The sequence below is a fragment of the Festucalex cinctus genome, chromosome 4 (assembly GCF_051991245.1).
Source record: "Festucalex cinctus isolate MCC-2025b chromosome 4, RoL_Fcin_1.0, whole genome shotgun sequence".
In the NCBI taxonomy this organism is placed as follows: domain Eukaryota; kingdom Metazoa; phylum Chordata; class Actinopteri; order Syngnathiformes; family Syngnathidae; genus Festucalex; species Festucalex cinctus.
In genome coordinates, this window is record NC_135414.1 from 18,599,419 (window position 1) to 18,621,737 (window position 22,319).

General features: G+C 39.4%; 1 protein-coding gene across 3 annotated transcripts in view; it reads right to left on the reverse strand.

The window, feature by feature from the left end:
* Positions 1–3,683: 3,683 nt before the first annotated feature.
* acsf3 (acyl-CoA synthetase family member 3) overlaps positions 3,684–22,319 on the reverse strand; it is a 29,158-nt gene continuing 10,522 nt past the window's right edge. Inside the window, exons 5-10 of one of the 3 annotated variants that reach the window (XM_077519463.1) lie at positions 21,844–21,989; positions 18,271–18,365; positions 17,137–17,263; positions 7,868–8,002; positions 7,568–7,679; positions 3,684–5,113 (exon numbers count right to left, since the gene is read on the reverse strand). In XM_077519463.1, coding sequence (XP_077375589.1) covers positions 4,999–5,113; positions 7,568–7,679; positions 7,868–8,002; positions 17,137–17,263; positions 18,271–18,365; positions 21,844–21,989 — 730 coding nt within the window. In that variant the 3' untranslated portion in view covers positions 3,684–4,998. Of the gene's footprint in view, positions 5,114–7,567; positions 7,680–7,867; positions 8,003–14,871; positions 15,125–17,136; positions 17,264–18,270; positions 18,366–21,843; positions 21,990–22,319 lie in introns of those variants that run through there. The other 2 variants (XM_077519461.1, XM_077519462.1) reach the window with 2 other exon arrangements.

The window sequence follows — 22,319 nt, forward strand, 5'->3', positions numbered from 1 at the left end:
TAACGGGTCAGCGGCATGTGGGCGAGCTGCTGTGAATCCAGAAGCAGTCCTTGGTGTTGTTTGCTAGAATTTGAATTTAGGGATGGAAACAAGTTCATAAGGGATGTTTGTCTTTGTCACAGGGCTGCAATCGACCATATATCTATATTTGCACAATTTTGAATGATATTATAATAATAATAATAGTATAATAAATATTCTGGAGGAACAAAAATGTCAAAAAAAAAAAAAACTAAATAGAGGTTAAAAACAAATATAAAAATATAACTTAAAAATTAAATACAAAAAAATATAAATGGAAACAAAAACAACAAAATATAGATAAATAAAAAAATAAAAAAACATTTATACAAAAATTAAAAAACGAGAGTAAAAAAAAATAAATATACAAATAAATACAAAAATAAATGTACAAATAGAAATACATTTCAATCATTAAATAAAAACGCTCTGCTCTCCTATTTATTTATTTCATGCTGCAGATGCTTTCTGAATGAAATGTGTCATGAAATGTTATTCAAATGAGGGGATCATGTGTGAAACACATTGACAGACAGAAATTTGGTGACAAAAAGACTAGGGTCGATAAAAGCAGGTAAGTGGTGGCACAGGTGGCGTAACGTGATTTTGGTGGATTTGATTGAGGCGCAGTCAGACAGATTCGGCACTACATGGACATCCCGTGGACCAAATGTGAAATGATGTGCTTACGTTGGTATCAGTCGATCTGTCTCAACCGATATAAATTTGGAAAAACGGCCCCAGCGAATGAATCCACTCAGTGATCTAATAAAGTGTCATTTAAACGTGAATGAGAAAATGTCATTTACAAATATACTGCTGTTTCCATTTTTGGGGCATTTGTGAAGCCATCTGGTTTGTGTTAAGGCCTAATGTGGCCATCGTAAAATCGTCAGGCAGGCCCGCCTTCTATAAAGAGCAGAATATTGACAAAGGGGCACCAAAACATCCCAATGTGAGCTGTTCATGTATAACGCCACCCGTATGTGACCAAACGCAGTGTGTATCACACATAAACAAGCTCACCAGTGTCCCCCATAAGCCATCCTCTTGGACCCTGGGGTCCAATAAGCAGCCATCTGCAGACAACCTCTTCCACCATGCACCAGCAAACACAGGCACAAGTGTGTGTGTGTGCATGTAAGAGGTAGAGTATAGTTCAAGGGCACGAGTACTTGATCAAGCTTCAGTTGAGGGAATAAACAGGATCCCCTCCGCCATGTGAACATTGTAACACGTCCTCCGCCCACACAACCACACATACACGGCGTAATATTATTGTAGTTAACAGAAACGACCAAAATAACTAAAAGTAAAATTGATAAAAACATTTTTATATAAAGAAATAATAATAATCATCATCATCATCATAATAACTAGACTAAGTGCAATTTCTGGAGAAATTGCGTGGGAATGCTGAAAGCTGAATGCTAAGATTTAAATACGAGCAGGATCAGACACCTGCTAATGATGATAAGTTATATGTATGTAAGTGGGCATGGAAAGTGATACTTCCATTGAAAATGAATGGGGAAAAGTATATATTAAATGTTTAAAATTGTGCAAATACTGTAAGTAATGTGGGTTCAGATTATATATACCCCGGGAGGTGTGAATTTTTTAAGCTAGTTGAAATTAGAACAGTGTAAATTGGAAGTATTATGTGGTAGTTGTTACGCGGCAAAAAAGTGTGGAGAATAAAAATCACAATAGTATATGTGGGAATGCTTCAGCATTCCCACAATAATAATAATAATAATAATAATAATAATAATAATAATACAAACAAAATATTTAGAAAAATGTGCGTGGAAATTTTGAATGGGACTGCTGACTCTTGCAAGGTGGAAAGCCGCATGTAGTAGACTACTTGTAGCAGTAGTAGTATTTGTATTAATGGTAGTAGTACTTTTAGTACCTGTAAAAGTAGTTGTGTAGTAGTGTTTCAGGTGACTTCCTGTCGATGTCAGGTCACTCCCTGTTGATTGCAGGCCACTTCTGGTTCACTTCCTGTTGATATTAGCCCACTTCCGGGCTACTTCCTGTTAAAAATCACATCACTTCTTGTTGAAAACATGTCACTTCCTCTTGAAATCAGGTCAATAACAATAATACTAGTAAATACAAAAATGCTTTTTAAAAAAAAAATAACTGAAACCATACATTTGTGATGGGAAAATGAAGCTCTACAAAGCACTTGCGATTCTTTTATTTTCTTACTCTTCTATATAATGATCTTGGTTTAAAGAAAAAGGCTAGTGCAATGGAAATTGATTACATTTCTACTGTACTTGTAAACCAAGAGCACCAGCTAGAAGAGTAAAAATAAATAAATAAATATCAAGTGGCTCATGAAGCTTCATTTTCCATCACTATGAGGGGAAAAAGGTACAAAAAAATACAGAAACTCACAACAAAATAAAAACTATAATATAAATAAAAAATTATATAAATAGAACTAAATCGCAATCAATAAATAAAAACATTCTGCTCTCATATTTGTTTACAAAACTAACTTTAATGTCAATCCCAAAACTATTACAACCTTCGGCTTGGGTTGGAGCCTCCGCTGCTGGCGGCCTCGTCGGCGTGAAAGGCTGCCCTGGCCCACTTCCAGCTGCAGCGTGGGTGGTTGGGCGGGGCAGCGGGGTGGGATTTGGGGGCACGCACGTCGTCCTTTGGTGCTCCTGCTTGCTCATCCATCCTGGTCTGCCAGCCCACAGATCGATAGCACTGCTCTCTTAATCAGGTCTCTGGTGGCTGTGGGCAGACCAGTGTGTGTGTGTGTGTGTGTGTAGACAGGAGCTTGTTCCATGTGATGGTTGCGCTTGTGTGTCTTTCCATCTAGGAATTCTCTGCCTGTTCATTAGGTTTGTTTATCTGGACTGGATCGTCTTTCACCGCCCTTCTTCCAATATTTCTGATTGTCCCGCCTGCTCATAACTCCTCGTTGTCTTTTCTTCCGTGCCTTTTGCACACCAGGGCGCACTCAAAAAGGCATCTCAGAGTCAAGTCGGCCCCGCTGCAATCTGTTACGAGTCGTGATGAAGACGGAGGAGGCCGAGCGTTGGGGAAATTGAGATGAGGAAGGATGAGAGGCGAGAAGGGCTTGCAGTGCAAGACTTGAGATGAAGTGTTGGGCATCCAGCTGTGGTGCTAAAGAATCTGACTCCAGGCCCCGATGCACCTGTGTCACCACAGCTGCACACTCATACAAACACATTCGTATAAAACAAGTGTAGTACCCGTAGCTGAAAATTTATACATTTTTTATTTTATATAATTATACTTTTTAAAATGTATTATATAAACAGGGCTGAACTACCCCCTAGCTCAGTTCGATGTCGTGCCAGACATCAGAAAATTTTGGGGCGGCATGGCTCAGTGGTAGAGTGATTGTCTCCCAATCCCGAGGTTGAGGGTTCGATCCCCGACCCTTGTGACCATGTTGGAGTGTCCTTGAGTAAGTGCTTCACAAGTAGGAACAGCCAATGTGGAGTTTACATTTTTGACTGGTAAGCAAATTCATTAGACCGTACTTGGAGGCTAAATGCTAAACACATTTTTCCCATACCCTGGCCTGTGGCATTATGAGGGAAAAAATGCTATGCTTTTAGCATTTAGCCTAAAAGTACGTTCAAATGTATTTGCAAATACGTTCAAAGGTATTTGTAAACTCATTCCAAGTTTTCCAGTGAAAACATGTTTAGACCACATTGGCAGTTCTATGCTTCTGTATTGAACAATTAATCCAATTCAAATCGACATAGCAATGTAGTAGAATGCAATTGTCTAGCTGCTTTTTTTCACTTGGAAGGTGGGCTTTAATTTTTCTGTATAGCTATAATTTAATTATTTATATAGTGCTTAGAGAGGCTCAGTACTTAAAAAAATGCCAACTTTTACATATTTCTTTTTACAAAACATAAAAATTGATGTAATAAAGCCACGTATTTGCATTATTTTAATCTTTATGGGCAATAAACTTGTCGAACTGCTGTGCAATGACAATTCTGATGATTAACTGACTCATATTTGTGCCATACTTGTTTGGTAGAATTTTGAGAAGTTGAATGAGTGAGCAAATGCTTCAAATACTGTCATTTAACTTTCTTTCACATGGGTCATATGTCTTTATTTTAACGTAAGCCTAACCAATAAGAACAAAATACCAACAAAAAAAAATAAAAAAATAAAAATTAAAAAATTAAAAAATTAAAAACACGATTGGGACCTTTAAAAAAAATAATCATGCATGATGCATATTGTGTACAAACAAAACATTTGCAATTAGAATTTTTTCAAAACTGTTTAGCCAGTGGTGTAGAAAAAAATGTCATCGTAAAAACACATTTAAATTTCCTTAGAAATAATGCACAGAGCTGTTGAAAATAATCAACTAAAATAAAATAACAATAACTGTTGTCTCAATACATAATCGAATCGTTCCAGGTTTAACAAAAGATCTAAATTGTATTACTAAATCTCATTTGCACTTTACACGACCGAGCAAGATTTCAATGATTTTTTATTTTATTTTATTTTTAATATGAGGCAATGTTCATGTGTATGTTATGGAGGACCAAAACTGCGAAAAATAAATAAATAAATAAATAAATACAAGTGAAAAGTTAAAGAGATATAAAAAATATAATTAAAAAATTAAATAACAAAAATAAGAATATATGGAAATAAAATGTATTTTATGCATTTATCTTATATTTATTTTTTGAATATTGTTTTTTATTTGTTACAAATGTATTTATTTATTACATTTACTTTTTTATATACATATTTTTTTATTTAGATGTATCCATTTTTTTGTATTAACTTTTTAATCGATATTTTTTATATCCGTTTTTATTTTTCACTTTTATTTATTTATTTTTATTTTGGCAGTTTTGGGCCTCCCTCCACGTGTTGCCAGCCATAAAAATACAGCAGAGGTAAACAGTGTCACCCAGTTCCTTGACGCATTCATGGGAAGAAGTGTCTTAGGAGGTCCTTTTTGTTGACCTTGCCCATTTGGTTCCTCGGTATCTGGTCCAGCAGAAGCAGGCCTGTGGGGATGGTGTAGGACGCCATGTGCTCTCTGCAAAGACATCAGCAGTACGCGCCCACGTTAACGCACTCACGACTTGTTTCCTGCTCACTGGCGAGAGAAGATACGCAGCTACGCACACAAACGCGCGAGACTGTGAAGCAGTGCACACAATTGTGTGTGTGCGCATTTGCGACAACAAAGACAACAAGAGTCGAAAACAATTGCACAACAAAGGCGAGGCCTGGAGCGGAATAGTCGCGATAAGAAACGTCCTTCATCCCTCGCTCGCTAATAAGCCAAATTTACCTTCCAGACACAGACAAGTCCCTCCCAACAAAACATTATCATTGTTGGGAGATTATAAAACAACAAAATAAATAAATACAAGTCAAAGGCAAACTAACAGGCTGGGCTAATTAAAAGTGTTTTATTTTCCCGTATGCAGTGCACGGTTGTTACGTCAAGTCAAGTTGCAGCCTGGAGCTTTTTTATCATCTCTTAACCTACTTTTGTGTGAGTTGTTGTTTTGCGCGGCGAGTGAACGGAATGACTCACGCTGCGCTTTCAGCAAGTTTCACCGAGCTCGTGCGCATGCCTACACATCTGAGATGGGGCGTGCTTTCTTTGGGGCAGTGCGCGCGTGCGCGTGGCGAAGCCTGGCACGCGTGACGGAGATGGAGACTGACGGCTGCAGCCAGGCCACTGACGAGTGAGCATCCATCGACTTGTTTGTCTCATTTCATCTCCTCCTCCTTCCCCCGTTAGAGGCAACTCACTGGCTGGGGGTGAAGTGTGCTGGTGATGACCATCCATTGGCGGCACCCCTGGCTGGAGTGTGTGGGGGTGTGCGTGTACATGAGTGTGTGCGTTTAGCCTTATGGGTCAACAGTAGCGTTGAACGCACCATCATATGGACCCCACAGCTACAATGCACACAAGCACACTCTCACGTTATCAGATAAGAGAGGCTGTCAGGGACGTAGTTTAGGATAACATGTCTCACACACTACTGAAACAGGGCTGTTCAAAATTACTCCAAAACGACTATTTTTAGAACAGCGCACTGTGCAAGGGCGTGGCCATTTGAGTTTCGGCCAAGAAATGGAGCAGTGCACAGGCAGGCGACTGAGGAGAGTGTATTCGTACGAGCCAAAACTTGTGAATTGATTATTTCAGCATAAATATCCATAACAGACGTATTATGGTTACAACAAACCTCTGATGCGTTGGTGTCTGCCGCTATGTGACTGGATATCTACGCTGGCTTCAAGCATGTAAACGGCAGGGATTTACGCGAAAAATGTCACTGAAGACACCTATATGTGCTAAATGGGCCAGCAGCTGAAAATCCAGACCCAATATGAGCGAGTGCAGGTATGTTTATCGTCTGATTTCTCAGCGTTAGCTTTGCTAGCTGCCTGGTGCAACATGCTAGCTACTATGCATCATGATGAATTGTAAATACACCAAAAAAGACCTCGAACTCTCTTTCTTTCCGCCCACTTTGATGTCTCCGCATGTCAACCACCATTTGAGCTATTCCAAAGTATTTGTCGATTGAACCATGTTGAAATGTTGTAGTTCTCTTCCAAAAGGATGTGTATGCATGTGTCCTATTCTATTATTTTGTTCGACTCATGCATATTAATGAGGAAAACGTGACGTCATTTGAGATCAACCCTAACCTCTCACACACTGAAATGCTCGAATGCACAAAAGACTTTTTCTCGGCTACTAAAAAAAAAAAAAAAAAAAAAAAAAAAAAAAAAAAAAAAAATTCTCAAACACAACGACAGATTTATTTTTTTTGCCGCCAAGTGTTTTATTAGTGTAACTATGTGACCGAAATTCAGCCCGGGATGATTCGTCCAAAAAAATCAATATGGGAATATATATCATTTCGGGCCTCTTTACAATACATGTATCGACAAGGAGGCGTCAAAATTAATATCGAACATTTATTCAAAAATGTTCACGTCGCATCTCTGGAAGCTGCTCTGGCTATGCACTGCTCACACATTTCGACCAGAATGGCGCTGGCAGGTAACTGGAAGCGGTGCGAACGTGAAGAAAATAAAATATCAGTTAGGTATACGTATGGCAGTTCTCATAAAAGAATGCAGGTAAAGTCAAATATCAGGATACATATCGCCTTGAAGGTCATGTATCATGTATCATGTGTCCTTTGTTAGTTTTTTAGTTAATTGAGATTTTGGGGTTAATTTTAAATGTTTTTATTTTGGTCTTGCTTTGGGAATTGTATTTTATTTTATTACACTATAACTTAATAACTTTTTTTTTTTAAAGTTTTGCCCTCAAAATGTTCATCATAAATAAATAAAAAACTACATCTAAAACTAAAATGAATAAAAACTCAACTAAATCTAAGCATTTAAAGAAATAAATACTGCTAAAAACTAACTAAATTGATACTTTATACATAATATAATTATTGTGGTGGTTCACATTTGAAGTGAAGGAAGAAGTTCAAAGCAACAATACCTTGCCCATGCCTTCAAATCTGTCAAGGTGAGATCGTGACCTTCCTTCAGCTGAACCACTGCGGTTACCTTTTGTCCCCACGTATCATCTGGCGCCCCGATCACAGCCACGTCTGTACAGTGAAACGTGGAAACTTTTAAATGCAACAACATCATGGTCATCACTCCACTGCTAGTCAATACTATCTCTGCTGATTTTATTCTCAACTGTTTTGGTTATTGAATTCACACCTGACTTTTTTTTTTTTTTACTGACATATTTGGAAACTAAATTTGAAGACGCCATTGTGTGAATTTTTACCCATGATGTCTGGATGAGCCAGCAGGTGGCGCTCCACTTCGAGGGCGCTGATCTTGTAGCCGCCACACTTGATGATGTCAACTTGGGTGCGGCCCTTAATCCAATAGACGCCATCTTTAAACACTGCTGTGTCACCTGTATGTTGAATAAAATGAATGTTAATGTGCGTTCAGGTCACAAAATGGACAAATATTACAGTAACTCTCCAATACGTCTTTCATGCACCAAAACAGATAAATTAGCTGAAAGAAAGTGAAAAAGAAAGCCATGGCGTATAGTAAGGCGAAATGTGAGTTTTGAAAAGTAATGTCGACAATTTATGTAAATTCACACTTGACTTGCTTTGAATGACTTAATGCGATCCATTACAATATTATATGGGTTACTTGGACATGTTTAAATTAGCAGACATCAGACAGTCTGCATTGATTTGGATTCCGTGCAGTGGTCAGAAATCAATACAGAATGATTTATGACCATACAATGAGATAGCCACTAAAACAAAAGACAATCATAATGTATTGTACAAAGAAAGAAAAGAGACTGAGGGATATTATTTCAAACCTGACCGAGTGTCAGAAAAAAAACACGCCATCTTAAAAATACATTTAAACAATTCACACCCACTAAGAATTTAGAGCAGTGTTTACCGGGTTTGACGAGTCAGTCTAAGCCGAGATTCAAACCTGAGAACTTTTGTTGGCAAACGTGCCAACCACAACTGCGTAATGTACCAGTACATATATAATTAAAAAGACATTTTAAAAGCAAGCATTAACAGTCACTTCAAATTCAATATTTGTATCCGTGTCTTTCAGACCAATCCAGAGGGCTGCATCCACACACACACACAGGTACACATGGGGGCAAGTGTGGGGACGAAGCGTACACTTTGAAAGGGCTCAGCTGGGCAAGGGGACAGCGAGCAGAGAAAATGGGTCAGGAGCGGAAGATGTTCCTTTGGCTTATTACAGGTGGTGCATCCGCAGCTGGGACTGGGAAGGCGAAGCGGAAGGGGAGTGAGGTGACATGAGTCACCATTGAGTAAATGTGGTGGACTGAGAGGTCGGAAAAATACACCACTTGTGTGCTCCTGCAGGACCCGCCAGCGATATTCTGGATTGAGGAAAACCTTGTTATCAATGTAAAACAGAAACATTGCAGTAACAATAGGAAGTGACAAGATCGTAAATAAAATACACACAACAAAAATGACTGATTCGTAGTATAACTGTTAATAAATGTTAACACTATGGTAAAATTAGCAAATGGTGATTTTGCAAGGCCCACAGAATATTGTGTTCTATTGCTATAAAAACATGGAACCTACCAAAAGAAAGATTAAAGTATTTTCTTTCGCCAGGGGAAAAAAGTATATTTCTGTTATGTTTCCGTTTTGCAGCAATTAGCATTAGAATATAGCCAAGTTTCATCATTATTCATAAATCTGTTTAAAACAGTGGGGAAAAGACCATCTTGCAACATGGCCCAGGATGATCTCTTATACTCTGCTGCCATTTGCTGGCCGTTTTTCTAATAACTATCATTGATTCAAGCATTCCCTTCAGTTCAGAGGCTGCATCAAAGTCTTCTGTATGTTTTAGCATTTAAAAAAAAAAAAAAAAAAAAAAAAAAAAAGTATAAATCCGTCTTTGGGAGCATGGTAATATTTAAAATAGAACGTATTTATACGTTTTTGGGAGCAAAGGAGTTAAGTTTTGCTGGATGCGCAGATTAGCACTAGCTAACCGCCTTAATTTCTGATAACATGATTACCTTATGAGGTTGTCGAGTAGAGTACTAGAGTATTGGACAAGATTGAACAGGTGTACCTAATGTCCCTCTCCCCTGTGTTTAAAAAAATAAAATAAAATGCACCTCCATTTCTTCCTCACTCCATCATTCATCCTTTCCTCAACCTCTCCGGCGCATCTCTCATCACATGACGTGTTTCCTTCTCTCCACCTATCTTGCCGTCTCCTCCTTCCACTCGCCTTCGCATCAATAGAGGGCCCATCTGCTCCCATACATCACGCACTTCATTTCAGTTTATTAGCTGGGATAAATCATAAATATTTCATTATACATCACGGGCGGCTGTCGCCTGCAAACCGACAATTTATCACCGCGGCTCTCTCTGCCGGCTTGCCACGCTGCCTATAAGCTTTCCAGTCTATTAAACAAGATTGATACAGAGTGTAAATTTAGATATCGGGAATTTCTTCACAGGCCGCTGCTCTGCGTTGATAGGCCGGCGGAACCGCGAGGGTCGGGAAGACGGGGGTAAGCCGAGGGGGGGATGTGGCATGTGGGTGTTAATGGCAATAAATGGGTTGTTTCACTTTCTTTTTTTTCCATCCTCTTGCTTTCAGATGAGGGAGGAAATAAAAACATAGACATAAGTAGCTAATAAGTAGCTTGTAGCTATCTACTGTGACTGCAGGCGTTTGGCTTTATAGGCACTTGCATTTACTTTTCTTGTCTTTGCAAGCTGAGGCCAATAAATTCTGTAACCTTCACCCTCTGTGGAAAAGGAAAAACGCTTGCGGGTAATCGGAAAAACTAAGACAACGTACTTGTGTCGAGTTTGAAGTACTTCACCAGGACTCTCTGACCTAGTGTCTTTGTGTGTGTGTGTGTGTGTGGGGGGGGGGATAATAGAACAGAATGTTCAGAGAGTGGCACAAGTGGGAATTGTGATTGGAGAACAATGGCTGATAAAAAGAATACTTAAAAAAAAAACAAAAAAAACAAGCAAGACAGGGATGTTGCTAACTGTGTTACTGGGCCACACAAACACCAAGACACACCATACAAAAACGGTGTTGACCCAGGCGGTAAACACACACAAACATACACACGCACGCACGCCAACTTCAGGCATCAGAGCCTCTCCACCATTATGTGCCGTGGCGTCAGAGGAAGATATGGCCGAATGGCTTTCTTAATTAAAACGATAAGAAGCCTAATTGCACTGGGCTTTCATCTCATTCAGAGCCATTAAAGAAAGTGAAGGCAAACAGTGGAGTGGAAGAAAAAGAAATAAAAACAGATCAAGACTTTCACGGAAAATGGAGGGCATCCAAAGTTGCACTTTCCCAAGAAAACTTCATTCAACCAACAGCTTGAAAATGAGAGATGTGCGGTTTATGACAGAACGCCGGTGTGAAATCAAACTAGCGCTGCAATTACCAAATATTTTAGTATTCGAGTATCCTCCAATATGGTAACACTTAAAATTATATTGATCAATTATATAAACAGAGTATGCAAATAAAATTATTTTTGTAAATAAGACTTTCACTTAACAATTAGCGTGTTTTCTTTTTTAGATAATCAACAGATTTTCTTTAAATTGGCGTATTTTACGGACCATTAGGCGCACCGTATCATTAGGCACAATATCCCTGAATGGATCTATTTTAAAATATTTTCATACATAAGATGAATTGGGTTACATTATCTTTGTGAAACATTGTATGTTAAATAGTTTATTAGCTAGATTTAGCGCTATTATGCTAGGTTCAGACAGGAAAGAGGACTGAAAAGATGGGAACAAAAAAAGTTGAACATCGCTAGTCAAGTGACTGGTGTTTGTGTTATTACTTTGGCTAATTTAAATACTATCTTCGTTGACAGTTTGCCATCTGTTAATAAGGCAATGCACTCACCATTATCCAACTTTTTTTTTTTTTTTTGCGCAGTCACAGCAGCTATTGGAAGCAGGCTGTGTTGTTTACACCGTGCCTGTCCCACTTTGTAAACATGCAGCCAGAAACACTCAGCTTGTCTTGGTCTGACCAAAACAATAGGATGAAAGGACTACTATATTTCCCAAGACTCATAAACACGGAAGCAGGAAGTAGTTCAAATTCTGGTATGATGCCTGCTAGCGATTCGATGCAGATGAGAATGAGAACGTGAAAATAATATGAAAGAATTTGGTTAAACACGACAAACTGAAAAGCCGACATCCATCCAAATACGGGAAACTGTGCATAGTAGCAAACTGTATTTTCTTGTCTAGAAACATTAGTAGGCTATGGGACGCAATGACCGTAGCACTTTTGTCTGCTAAGACAGCACACTAGTTTGTTGAAAATGGATCAGTAGGAACTTCAATTTTTTTCAGGCTGTCAGCATCAAATGTAGCCGTATGCAGCAGATTCACCCTGAAACCAGAGACTACAAACAAATTGTTGCTAGATGTGTGCATCTCTTCGCAAAAGAAGATTCAATACGTTTTTTTTTGTTTGTTTGTTTTTTCCCCGAAATAATTCCAGGTCGGTAAAATTTCTAAGTGGAACAATTCAATTTGGTTCCAAGACAGTGGACACTTATGAAGTTGAGCTGTTGCCATGACTACCCTGCCCGTATCAAGATGATCACATACAGTGTCAATTGTCATTGCTACATCAAAGAAATTGCACGCAAACACAACAATTGACACTCCACGTGATATATGGGAGGAGCGATGTGACGGTTGACACTGGTGAAGTGTGAGCAGGGTGACATTCGTCGTGAACAGCATACAAGTGGAAGTCACGGTTGCTGGCAAGATTCAGCAGAACCTACAGCAGCAGGTTCAAGCCGAGTGCCCTCCATTACTGTGAAGAGGAGAGCCTTATCTGCTCAGAGACTCGCAGTGTAAATGTGAGTCATGCCTCTTTTCAGGGGGACTGTAAACACTTAGCATACATGAATATTAATGCTCTACATTAAAGCCCCAAAGCCAAGATGGAGGAGTTAATGAGGATAAATAACAGACAGCCAAAGCGCTGAAATCTCAGCTCTGACATTATTTATCATCCTTAACTTTTGTCACAGCTCCTTTTTTGGTAATTAATACCACACAAAACAGCACTTTGCACTCGGATGACTGATCTAATTTGTTTAATATAATGCAATTAAAGGAGCTTGAATTGCTTTATGGTAATGTTACTGATGAGATTGCTTGCTCTGTGCCTCTTCGCAAGTTGATAACAAGCTGAACTTGAGGATTGATGTCTGTCTCAGATCTGCAGCGCTCATCGAGCAAACTACTTAACGGCCATTTACATGCTTCTGTTCTGGAGTCAGACATGCAAATCTGAAGGTGGAAAACATGATGATGAGACATAATAATTACGGTTCTCACTTTTGCACTTCTTAGCCAACAATGTGGATTTAAGAAAAAGCACTCAGACAGTGAAGATCTCAGCCAAGGCCAATGTTTGCCATGGTTTAGCACACAAACATACACCAGACAGTGGCATAGTCCCAGAAAAGAAGGGAAGCAGCCGATGTAGAAGGTGTCCGCAAATGTTTAGAATGTTCTTCAAATGCATTAATAAAGAAACCAACCAACAGCCTGGTTATGAATTCATCATCATCTATAAAAGTCCACCAGTCATCTAGGGGACGATGTGCATAAAAAAGTGGCTGCAACTGCCAAAAACCTTAAGGAGACGAAGCCTGCCATCTGTGGATCAGTGTTTTTGCAAAGAGTCATGCGTTTTTATAAGTCCTGGATCTACACTAGACTGAAATGATGTCTTCCTCAGTTTTTGTCACAATCTTACACACAGTAGAGTAGTAGTAGTACATTGACAAGGACGGCACCCATGAAAAAGGAGGAAAAAAATACAGTCAGAAAACACAGAGCTGATAATAAATTCCTTAACAGTTTCCAAAAAGTTAAAAATCAGTCTGCCACAAGGAAACCCTGCACCACTCCAGGCTGGCAATCCAGCTGTAAATAGGAGGGAGGGGACAGGGGAGGTATCTTTGAGCAAACTGCTGGGAGGCGAGAGAGTTGGTTTGTGTGACATTTGGCTTGGGAGGCCATAACGTGACTGCGGGTGAAATGTGACATTGGCGGACAAAGAGGAGAGGAGAGGAAAAGAACTGTTGGGCGCAAGAAAGCCACAACATGCATGACGGATGATATCTACAGGAAATTTGCTACAACATTGCTTGGCCTGCTAGCACACAGTCAGGAGTTATAATAGTTTGGGATTTTTCATTCTAGTTATTTTTTATTTTGTTTGGACTATTTTTTTCTTTCAATTAATTTCTCAGTTTTTAGAACAGGTTTGTTTGTTTTTGTGTTAGTTTTTTTTTTTCTAAAACAAAAAATTCAATTTGGTTTAGTTTTTAATAGGTTTCCGTATTAGTTATACAGTATATTTTTTAATATGTGGAGTATTTGTTGAGTGCAAAATAAAATGAAAACTCACAAAGTATTGTGTAATAAAGTGAAGCAAACTTCAAGTCTCAAATGACTGACCTTCCTTCTTCTGTATGGACTTACAGCAAAAAACAAAACAAAACAAAAAACCTCAACTCAACTCAACTCAACTCAACTTGGTTTGACAGCTTTTTACACTGCAGTGACACTTAGGTTTAACATAAAAATAAATATTAAAAAATTATTTATTTATTTATTTGTTTTTACTTGACAAATTCTCACAAAACTATCACAACAGCATCTTAGAAAGAATACCTAACGATGATTGGCGAAGAGCAGCACCACACTGTAAAAAGTAGCTAAATAAAGCCTCTTTGGTGGTTTTACTCCACTAAACTTAATCTGGAATATAGTTCGCTGGCTCTGAATAAGTAGTATAAAAGAGTGAAAACAAGATTAAACTGTATTTTAGTATTTTAGGCCACTGTAAACATTTGTCTTCTTATTATTACCGGTAAATATCACAAAATTTTCATTTTAAGCGCTTGTTACAAACAAGCAGCTGTTACTTGACGCTGAAATCCAAAATGGAGAAAACTGCTCATATTCACTGTCCCTTGCTTATTTACAAGTTCATCAATTTATTTATGGATCCATTAGCAGCCTCTGGTGAAAAGGGGTGGGGGTGGGGGGTGGCGGCGGCTGTCACGACAACAACAGATGAGCTGTCATTGGATGCTCGGCGTATCTGCAGAAAGATGGACAGACTCGCGTAAAGAGCACAAAAAGGGGTGTTAAAAAAGTCTGAAAGAATCAATGTGCTTGGCGATGTTTGTGAGGTTGAGTGGAAAGAGCGAGCACTCGGGGGAAGGCGACAGCTTCCCTATAGAGCTGCCAGTCAAGCTCCACGGGCCCACTCACACTAGTGGAGACACCTCCAGCCGGCTGAGGAGTTATTGATTTTAATTCTCACACTCCTTTTCTTCTTAAATTCCATCTTTCTTTGGCCATTTCTTCTCTTTTTCTTTGCCTGTCAGCATCTTCAATGAAGCGCCTTTCGACTAAGACTTCATCTTGCTCGCCAGGTCCTGGCACAAAAACAATGATTTTTCATTTTCCACAGCCAATGAGTTCTTTTCTTTGAACTCGACAATTCTGCCGGTTTATCTAATACAATGCACATTTGCTGGGCTCAGAAAAAAAGGAGCGGGCAAAGTTTCATCTTGTGCGTGCTGAATGAAGATTGCGGTGCACTCCATGGAGCACTCCTTCACAGTACAAATGATAAGGATGAATGTAATGATATTTATAGCCACAGCTATTTATAGCAGATGCAGTACACTTAATTATATGAGCACGAAATTGGATCTGTAGACCATCTACAAAGTGCTCCACAGGCAGCACGTACATATATCTGTAATGTAATTCTCTGCACAGTTAATTATTCTTTTGAACGGGCAGTATGAATAAAAAGTGAATCTAAGAAAATTAGAGGAATTAAACTAATAGGGTGAATGCATTTGGCTTGACTGTTCTAAATGCCATTAGAAGATAGAGAAGAAATATTTACATTCTCTTCTTTCTTATCTTCCATTTAAGTGGGTCACAACTTTGCAACAATGAGGTAGTTCCCATTCGATGGGTGACAACAGTTGAGAAACACTACAAAACACATCTTAGAGGCCTGGAAAGCAGTGAGAGACGACGTTGAAAAGGCGATGTACAAAGCTCAAGGCGACAAGCGAGAGAAGTGTGATGACCAGAAAAAGAAAGCTCGTCTGTGAACCAGGGAGCAGGTGTGAAGAGAAAGAGTGTTGGCTGCGGGAAGTGAGGTGAAAGCAAAGCAGTGTCAAATGAAACGCGCTAGACTCTAAATGACCAATGTCACCAGTTTCAGCAATTTTCCATGATGATGTGCCAGCAATACACACAATGAGCGGAACATCTCAAAATTTTCACACCAGGCCAGGCTGGTAAGTAATTAATAGCAGAAATGGGAAAAGTACATCCTGTACTTAAGTAGAAGTCCAGTTACTTGTGTAGTAGTACTAATTCAAATGATTGCTCAATTGTTTGTCAAATCATAACATTGACATTGAAGAGCCAATCACAAGCTTGGATGTAGAGGACTGGGAGTAATGCTTCGTACGATTGGCGGGTCTAGGAAACAGCGCAGACTGCTTTTTCTTCCAGGTCTAAACTGTATTTCAATTGCTGTCATGTATTAAATACTAAAAACAAACAAAACAAAAAAAACGTAATAAGTCAGTTGTGAAAATGTAAAAAATACAGATATAGGTCTTAAAATATCATGAGTGAAAGTAAAACATAGTTTGAACAATAAAATTACACAAGAACAGTAAAACAAAGTATTTGTACTTCTTTACTTCTCATTTCAGTGAGTAAAAACTCCCAGAAAATATGTCCTGGTAAAAAGTTCAGACTTTTTAATAACCTCCCTCTGCTTAGTTATTCTTGGTTAACCGACATTCTACAGTGTGTCAACTTTTTTCGGGCTTTTTGCTGTATTCGATTCCACCTGTGACATTATGAATTTGTGTGAGTGTGTGTGTGTGTGTGTGTGCGGGCATAGGGTGGCTTGAGGTAGTGACCGGTCTGTGGGGAGCTGATTGCTCAGGCTCTCATTATGTGGCCAGTGGCTGTAATGGAGTGTGACAGCAGCGTGCTGTGCTCTGGATCTCTGTCCTTCCAGGCTGCAAAGCCAATTAAACACACTCCTGCTTCTGCTCTCCCAGATTTGCTCTCCCATCACTTCTTCATTGCTGCTTTCCGGCTCCTACCATCCAATAGTCATCCTCACCTTGTCATCTCTGACTCTTTCTAACCGCCCCTCCACGAAGCCTTCCCCAAGCTCATCCTCCAGCTCTTACTTCCTGTAATCTGCATATCTATTTTTCCTCCTTTCTTGAATCCTTCTGACATTATGTGTGCAATTGGCGTCAGAATTCACTCCATCCAAGGAAAGGTATGAATGTGTATGTATGCGCATGTAAGCATCCATCTTGAGAATATACTGTCCTACAATGTAAAACGCGAAGAAAGACATAGATAGGTTGAGAGGAGATGAAGTGTTGGGTACCTGTTTTGAACCAGCCGTCATCTGTAAAAGACTCTAAGGTGTCTTGAGGTTTGTTCCAGTACTCCTTAAAGACAGACGGACCTCGGACCAGGAGCTCCCCTTCCTTGCCATCCAGCCCTGATCGTACCTGTGACAGAGAACGAGTGATAAAAGACACAACTTTTTAACCACTAGCTAAGCGCTGGACACAACACAGACTTAAAATGTTCTCATTAAGATAATAATTAAGGATGCACTCATACCAATACCAGTTTATCTATCAGTACTGATACCGTACGTCTGTGCTCAGACTTTGACTCCAACAAATGATGCAATAGTACACCCTGGCACTATTTTAACGGCCGGACGTATCACTTCAGTTCTGTCAGTTTTATTAGCTTGTTTATAGCTTGTTGTGGTATTCTCAAAAAACTGTTTTTCCCCATCACTTTATTTTGTAGTTTACACACAGAGGTCATATGGCATCTCATGTGTTTATCCACCAAACTCTATGATCTTCGTTGTCAATTTATTCTTCGTTTATAATCATTTTACATAGCGACCCCTAGTGTTCAGACTGTGACACCACATAACTGAAATGCCTTGTGCTAAAAGTTACATTTAAGTAAAATGTGTGGCATTGGTGAAAAACAAACATGCAGTTTGATGTAATGAAAATTTGTTACTTTAAAAACTATAGTTGATGGTAAATGGTACTTCATTTCTATCGCATTTTTCCACCTTACAAGGCTTTCAAAGCGCTTTACATTCGACTACTCATTCGTTTACTGATGACGCGGTATCAGGAACAACTGAGGGTTCAGTTTCTTACTCAAGGATACTTCGACGTGGTCAAAATGGCTGGCATGGGATCGATTGAACCCCCAACCTCTGGGATGTGATACGACCACTCTACCACTGAGCCATGTCATGCCAGATTTTTTTTTTCTTTTTGTCAATGGTTATTTATTTATTTATTTATTTTTCCGCTGACCACTGTGAGGTTTTCTTTCATTAACAGAGGGGTACCAACCATTTTATCCATGTGTCTGACCGTCTATCCCTCCGTCCGTCTATGAACTTGAGCGAAGGTGTAGCTGGAAAGTGTTTAGCCATTAGGCCATCATTTATGTCTTATTACAAGTTATAACCTACCTGAGTCTCCCTGTGGTTTCCCTCTACAATTGTGTTGGTTGTGTTATTCATGACAATCCGCACTTCCACAGTAGGCAGTGGCAACCCTACAGCTCCTGTCACACACACACAGGTATACACGCAAACACACACACACAAGGAATTGAAGTGCATACTCGTCTTTTTGTCCTTGCAAACTGAAACTCTTGTATAGTTGGAAAGGAAACACAATGACAGTAGTAGGGAAGCTGTCAAATTGAAGGGTTCTAAACATTTTCAACAATAGCCATTCATTCGCCAAAACTGAAGAGGTAATACTATTTCTGGTCCAGACTGACCTCTCGTAAGAACCAAAATGTTAACATGTTCCAAATGACTATGTGATCTGTCTTGTGCAAACATTAAAGTCTCGAAGGTCCTGGACATGGCAGAGCACCTGTTATAAATTGGAAAAAAAATATACCAGTGGCATACAATGAAAATCAGAGTTATCATCATGAACGCCAGCAGAAAGAGAGTGTTCTCCTCCAGGATGACATTAACCTCCATCCAAAGGACAGAAATGGTCACAAAATGGTTTGCTGAGCTTGGAAAATACAATGACCCGAAAATACTGAAGCGCACAACAAGAAACTCACCATTTAAGAGGATATTGTCACACTTGCTCTTTATATATATATATATATATATATATATATATATATATATATATATATATATATATATAAAGAGAGAATTATGATAAATCTATGTAAAAGTCTACCAGGCATACTTGTTTGACATTGACAGTCAAGCATTTTTATCTACAACACTGATAACTTATAACGCACAATGCCAGTAGTACGTCATACCTTAATAAAACCACTTAAATGGGCTCTAATCTTGCGCTCACTCCTTTTAGCTTGGTTCTTTCAGCACGGCTGAAAGAACTCTTTCAGACTGCAGTTGAGTGCTTGACAAGGCCTTTTCGTGCAGTTTCGTGCAGCCTAATTTTGTTAAAATGCTTGAATTAAGTTGACAGGATTTTTTAAGGGGGAAAAAAGGACGAGGACGTGAAGTCATTGTTGCATTCCAGTTATGTTTAAGTAAAACAACACATTATGTTGAAATATGTAAAACCAAAATGTGGATGTTCTGTGAGGCAGTGCGGTTCTTTATGCTAAAGTGTTACTTCAGTAAATATAGTAAATCTTCTGCACTTGGATGAGTACCCTCTTGCACCGGGATTTTTTTAAATATAACTAAAGAATGCAATAATTGTGTGTAAAAGTTGAGGCTGAATTCATAAAAGTGGAAATATTTGGAACAATATTGAATGATGTGGAAAGATATACAGTAAAATGACCTACAATGGCTGATTTGAAGATTTGAGTCGGCCAATGTACATTGAAACTGGAGGTGCATGTAAATATGTATTTTTGGCTTTTGAACATTTTGTGAATAGGAGTAATAAAATGGCTTAAATGATCTGAACATATTGAAAACAAAATTTTTGAATCAGTCTAGAAATGCTGTAAGGGGGGAGTAACGTATGTTTTTTTGCTTGTTTGTTTGTTTTTTTTGTTTTTCGGGGGGATAGAGAACTTTTCCATCCATCCATCCATTTTCTTGACCGCTTATTCCTCACAAGGGTCGCGGGGGCTGCTGGCGCCTATCTCAGCTGGCTCTGGGCAGTAGGCGGGGGACACCCTGGACTGGTTGCCAACCAATTGCAGGGCACACAGAGACGAACAACCATCCACACTCACACGCACACCTAGGGACAATTCGGAGCGCCCGATTAACCTGCCATGCATGTCTTTGGAATGTGGGAGGAGACCGGAGTACCCGGAGAAGACCCACGCGGGCACGGGGAGAACATGCAAACTCCACCCAGGAAGGTCCGAGCCTGGACTCGAACCGGAGACCTCAGAACTGGGAAGCGGACGTGCTAACCACTAGACTACCGTGCCGCCCTAGAGAACTTTTGGAATAAGCTAATTTTTTGGCATAGCAGGTCTCTCTTCCTGATGATTTTGGGTCACTTTCTGTTCAATATGGAACACTTCTACATTGATTTTGGGGGACTTCCAGGTCACTTCCTGCTCAATTTGGATCACTTTCTGTTGATCTTGGGAACTTACAGGTTGATCTGGTCACTTGCTGTTCTCAGCTACCACATGATGAATATGAATCAGGTTGACTAAAGTGACAAGAAGAGTAAAATTGCATATTTATCTCAATCACAGTGACCTTGACTGGATATCAAGGTTATCAAGAAGAGTGATGAGGTTTTGAAAGAGAATGATGTATTGTAATTAGGTATATTTACACAAAATGTAGTATGCGTATACTGTAAGTAAAATGTCTCTGCACTGGTCAATAGCAGGGAAGAAGGTGTGAAATTAGTGAATCATTACCTTACAAACTACTGTATGGTCAACCACTCTTGGTTTTGTTTTGAAGTACTGGAGCAAGCCTACATTAAACACCCAAACATGTATTGGTAAGTAAGTATGACAATACAGACGATCGTTTGTTTCTTATCTCACATCAGAAAAAAACAAAAAACAAAAACATTTATCCTTGAAAGTGATGAAGGTAATCTTATGTGGCCACAAGATGAACATTTGCCAATACAGATATACAGGTGAGACATTGGTGCATCCATATTTTCATGAGATGCAAAGCACAAAGATGAGATCATATTTACATCTCTGCAAGGGCAGTGTGACCTACAATCATGTACTGCTGTTTATCTACAATGCTCTAAAAATGTAAGACACACAACAAAAAGAGGCCAGACAGATAGATGCCCTACATACAGATGAATGTATATAAAAGAAATTTCTGTCAATAAACTGTAATAAGACCTGTGTCTATTTTGTTTTCAGGGGATGAAAAGAAAAAGGTTGTAATGAAACAGAACCACAGAGGACGATTCCACCCCACTTTTTTCGGTTTCCTTTGGTTGCTATTGATCTATTTTAACCTACTTTAAGACAAAAAAGTAAAAGCCCCAATCCAACATGCACCAACGCGTGCCTGTTTACGCTCCCACCTGTGAACACTTCTGTGACTGTTCTTGTGCTGCTGTGGAAGCATCAATAACAAAGCACACACCCCTCAAAACTACTCCTAATAACCGCCTGAGAGGAATCAAACACAACCTGTTCAGTTTATGTCAAACAACACATGACCACCAAACAAAGGCAAACACCCCCATAAAGACACTCGACAACCCGCAAGCTAATTAGGTTTACCTGTCAGTGGGAGAGGTGGCTAGGGAACAGCGGGATGAAAAAGGAGAGGGGAAGGGGAGGACAAGGTGGATGTTGAAGAAGAGAAATGAGGAAAAAAGCCTCAGATCTGACCTCATTTCACGACTTAGCTTTTATTGTGTATGTGTGAGGTAAATATAGATTTAGGATCATGGGATTTTTACTGACTAGATCAAACGCGTCATATGAGAATGCTTGCTGTAGAAAGTAACACAACATCAGTGAAGGGTTCCACTTCTCCACTTCTACTTGCTGCGGATATGTACACCAGTTACCTTGCCTCTTGTTTGCTAATTTGTGTATTTTTAGATGCGAATGTGACTAATGTTAGTACCTGGGATGCGCGGGCCCTTCAGAGGGTTGGACAGTGCCATGCCAATCTCAGTCATGCCGTAGCGCTCCAGCAGTGTGTGCCCTGTGATGTCCTCCCAGCGCTGCAGAATGGGCAGCGGGAGAGCGGCAGAGCCAGAAACCATAAGTCTGAAGCGAGATAGTTCAGGTAGGGTTTCAAACTTTCACATGATATTAAAGGAGCTAAACTCAAGTTAGAATGTTAAAATAACTATATTTTTCACCCACACGTTTGGCACTACTGTGGAACAACGGCTGTTGACCCTATTTTCCTGTAGAATCAAATAATGATGATGGTTTCGGGACCGAAACTGTCAGGTTCATCAATACTGACACTTTTATAATAATTTTACACAGACACAAAAAGGAGAGAAAGACACCGTAATACCTTTTAACACGCTAGCGAGGAGAGCAGAGGAGAACTGTGCCATACAATTCAAACCTATGCTTCTAAAACAG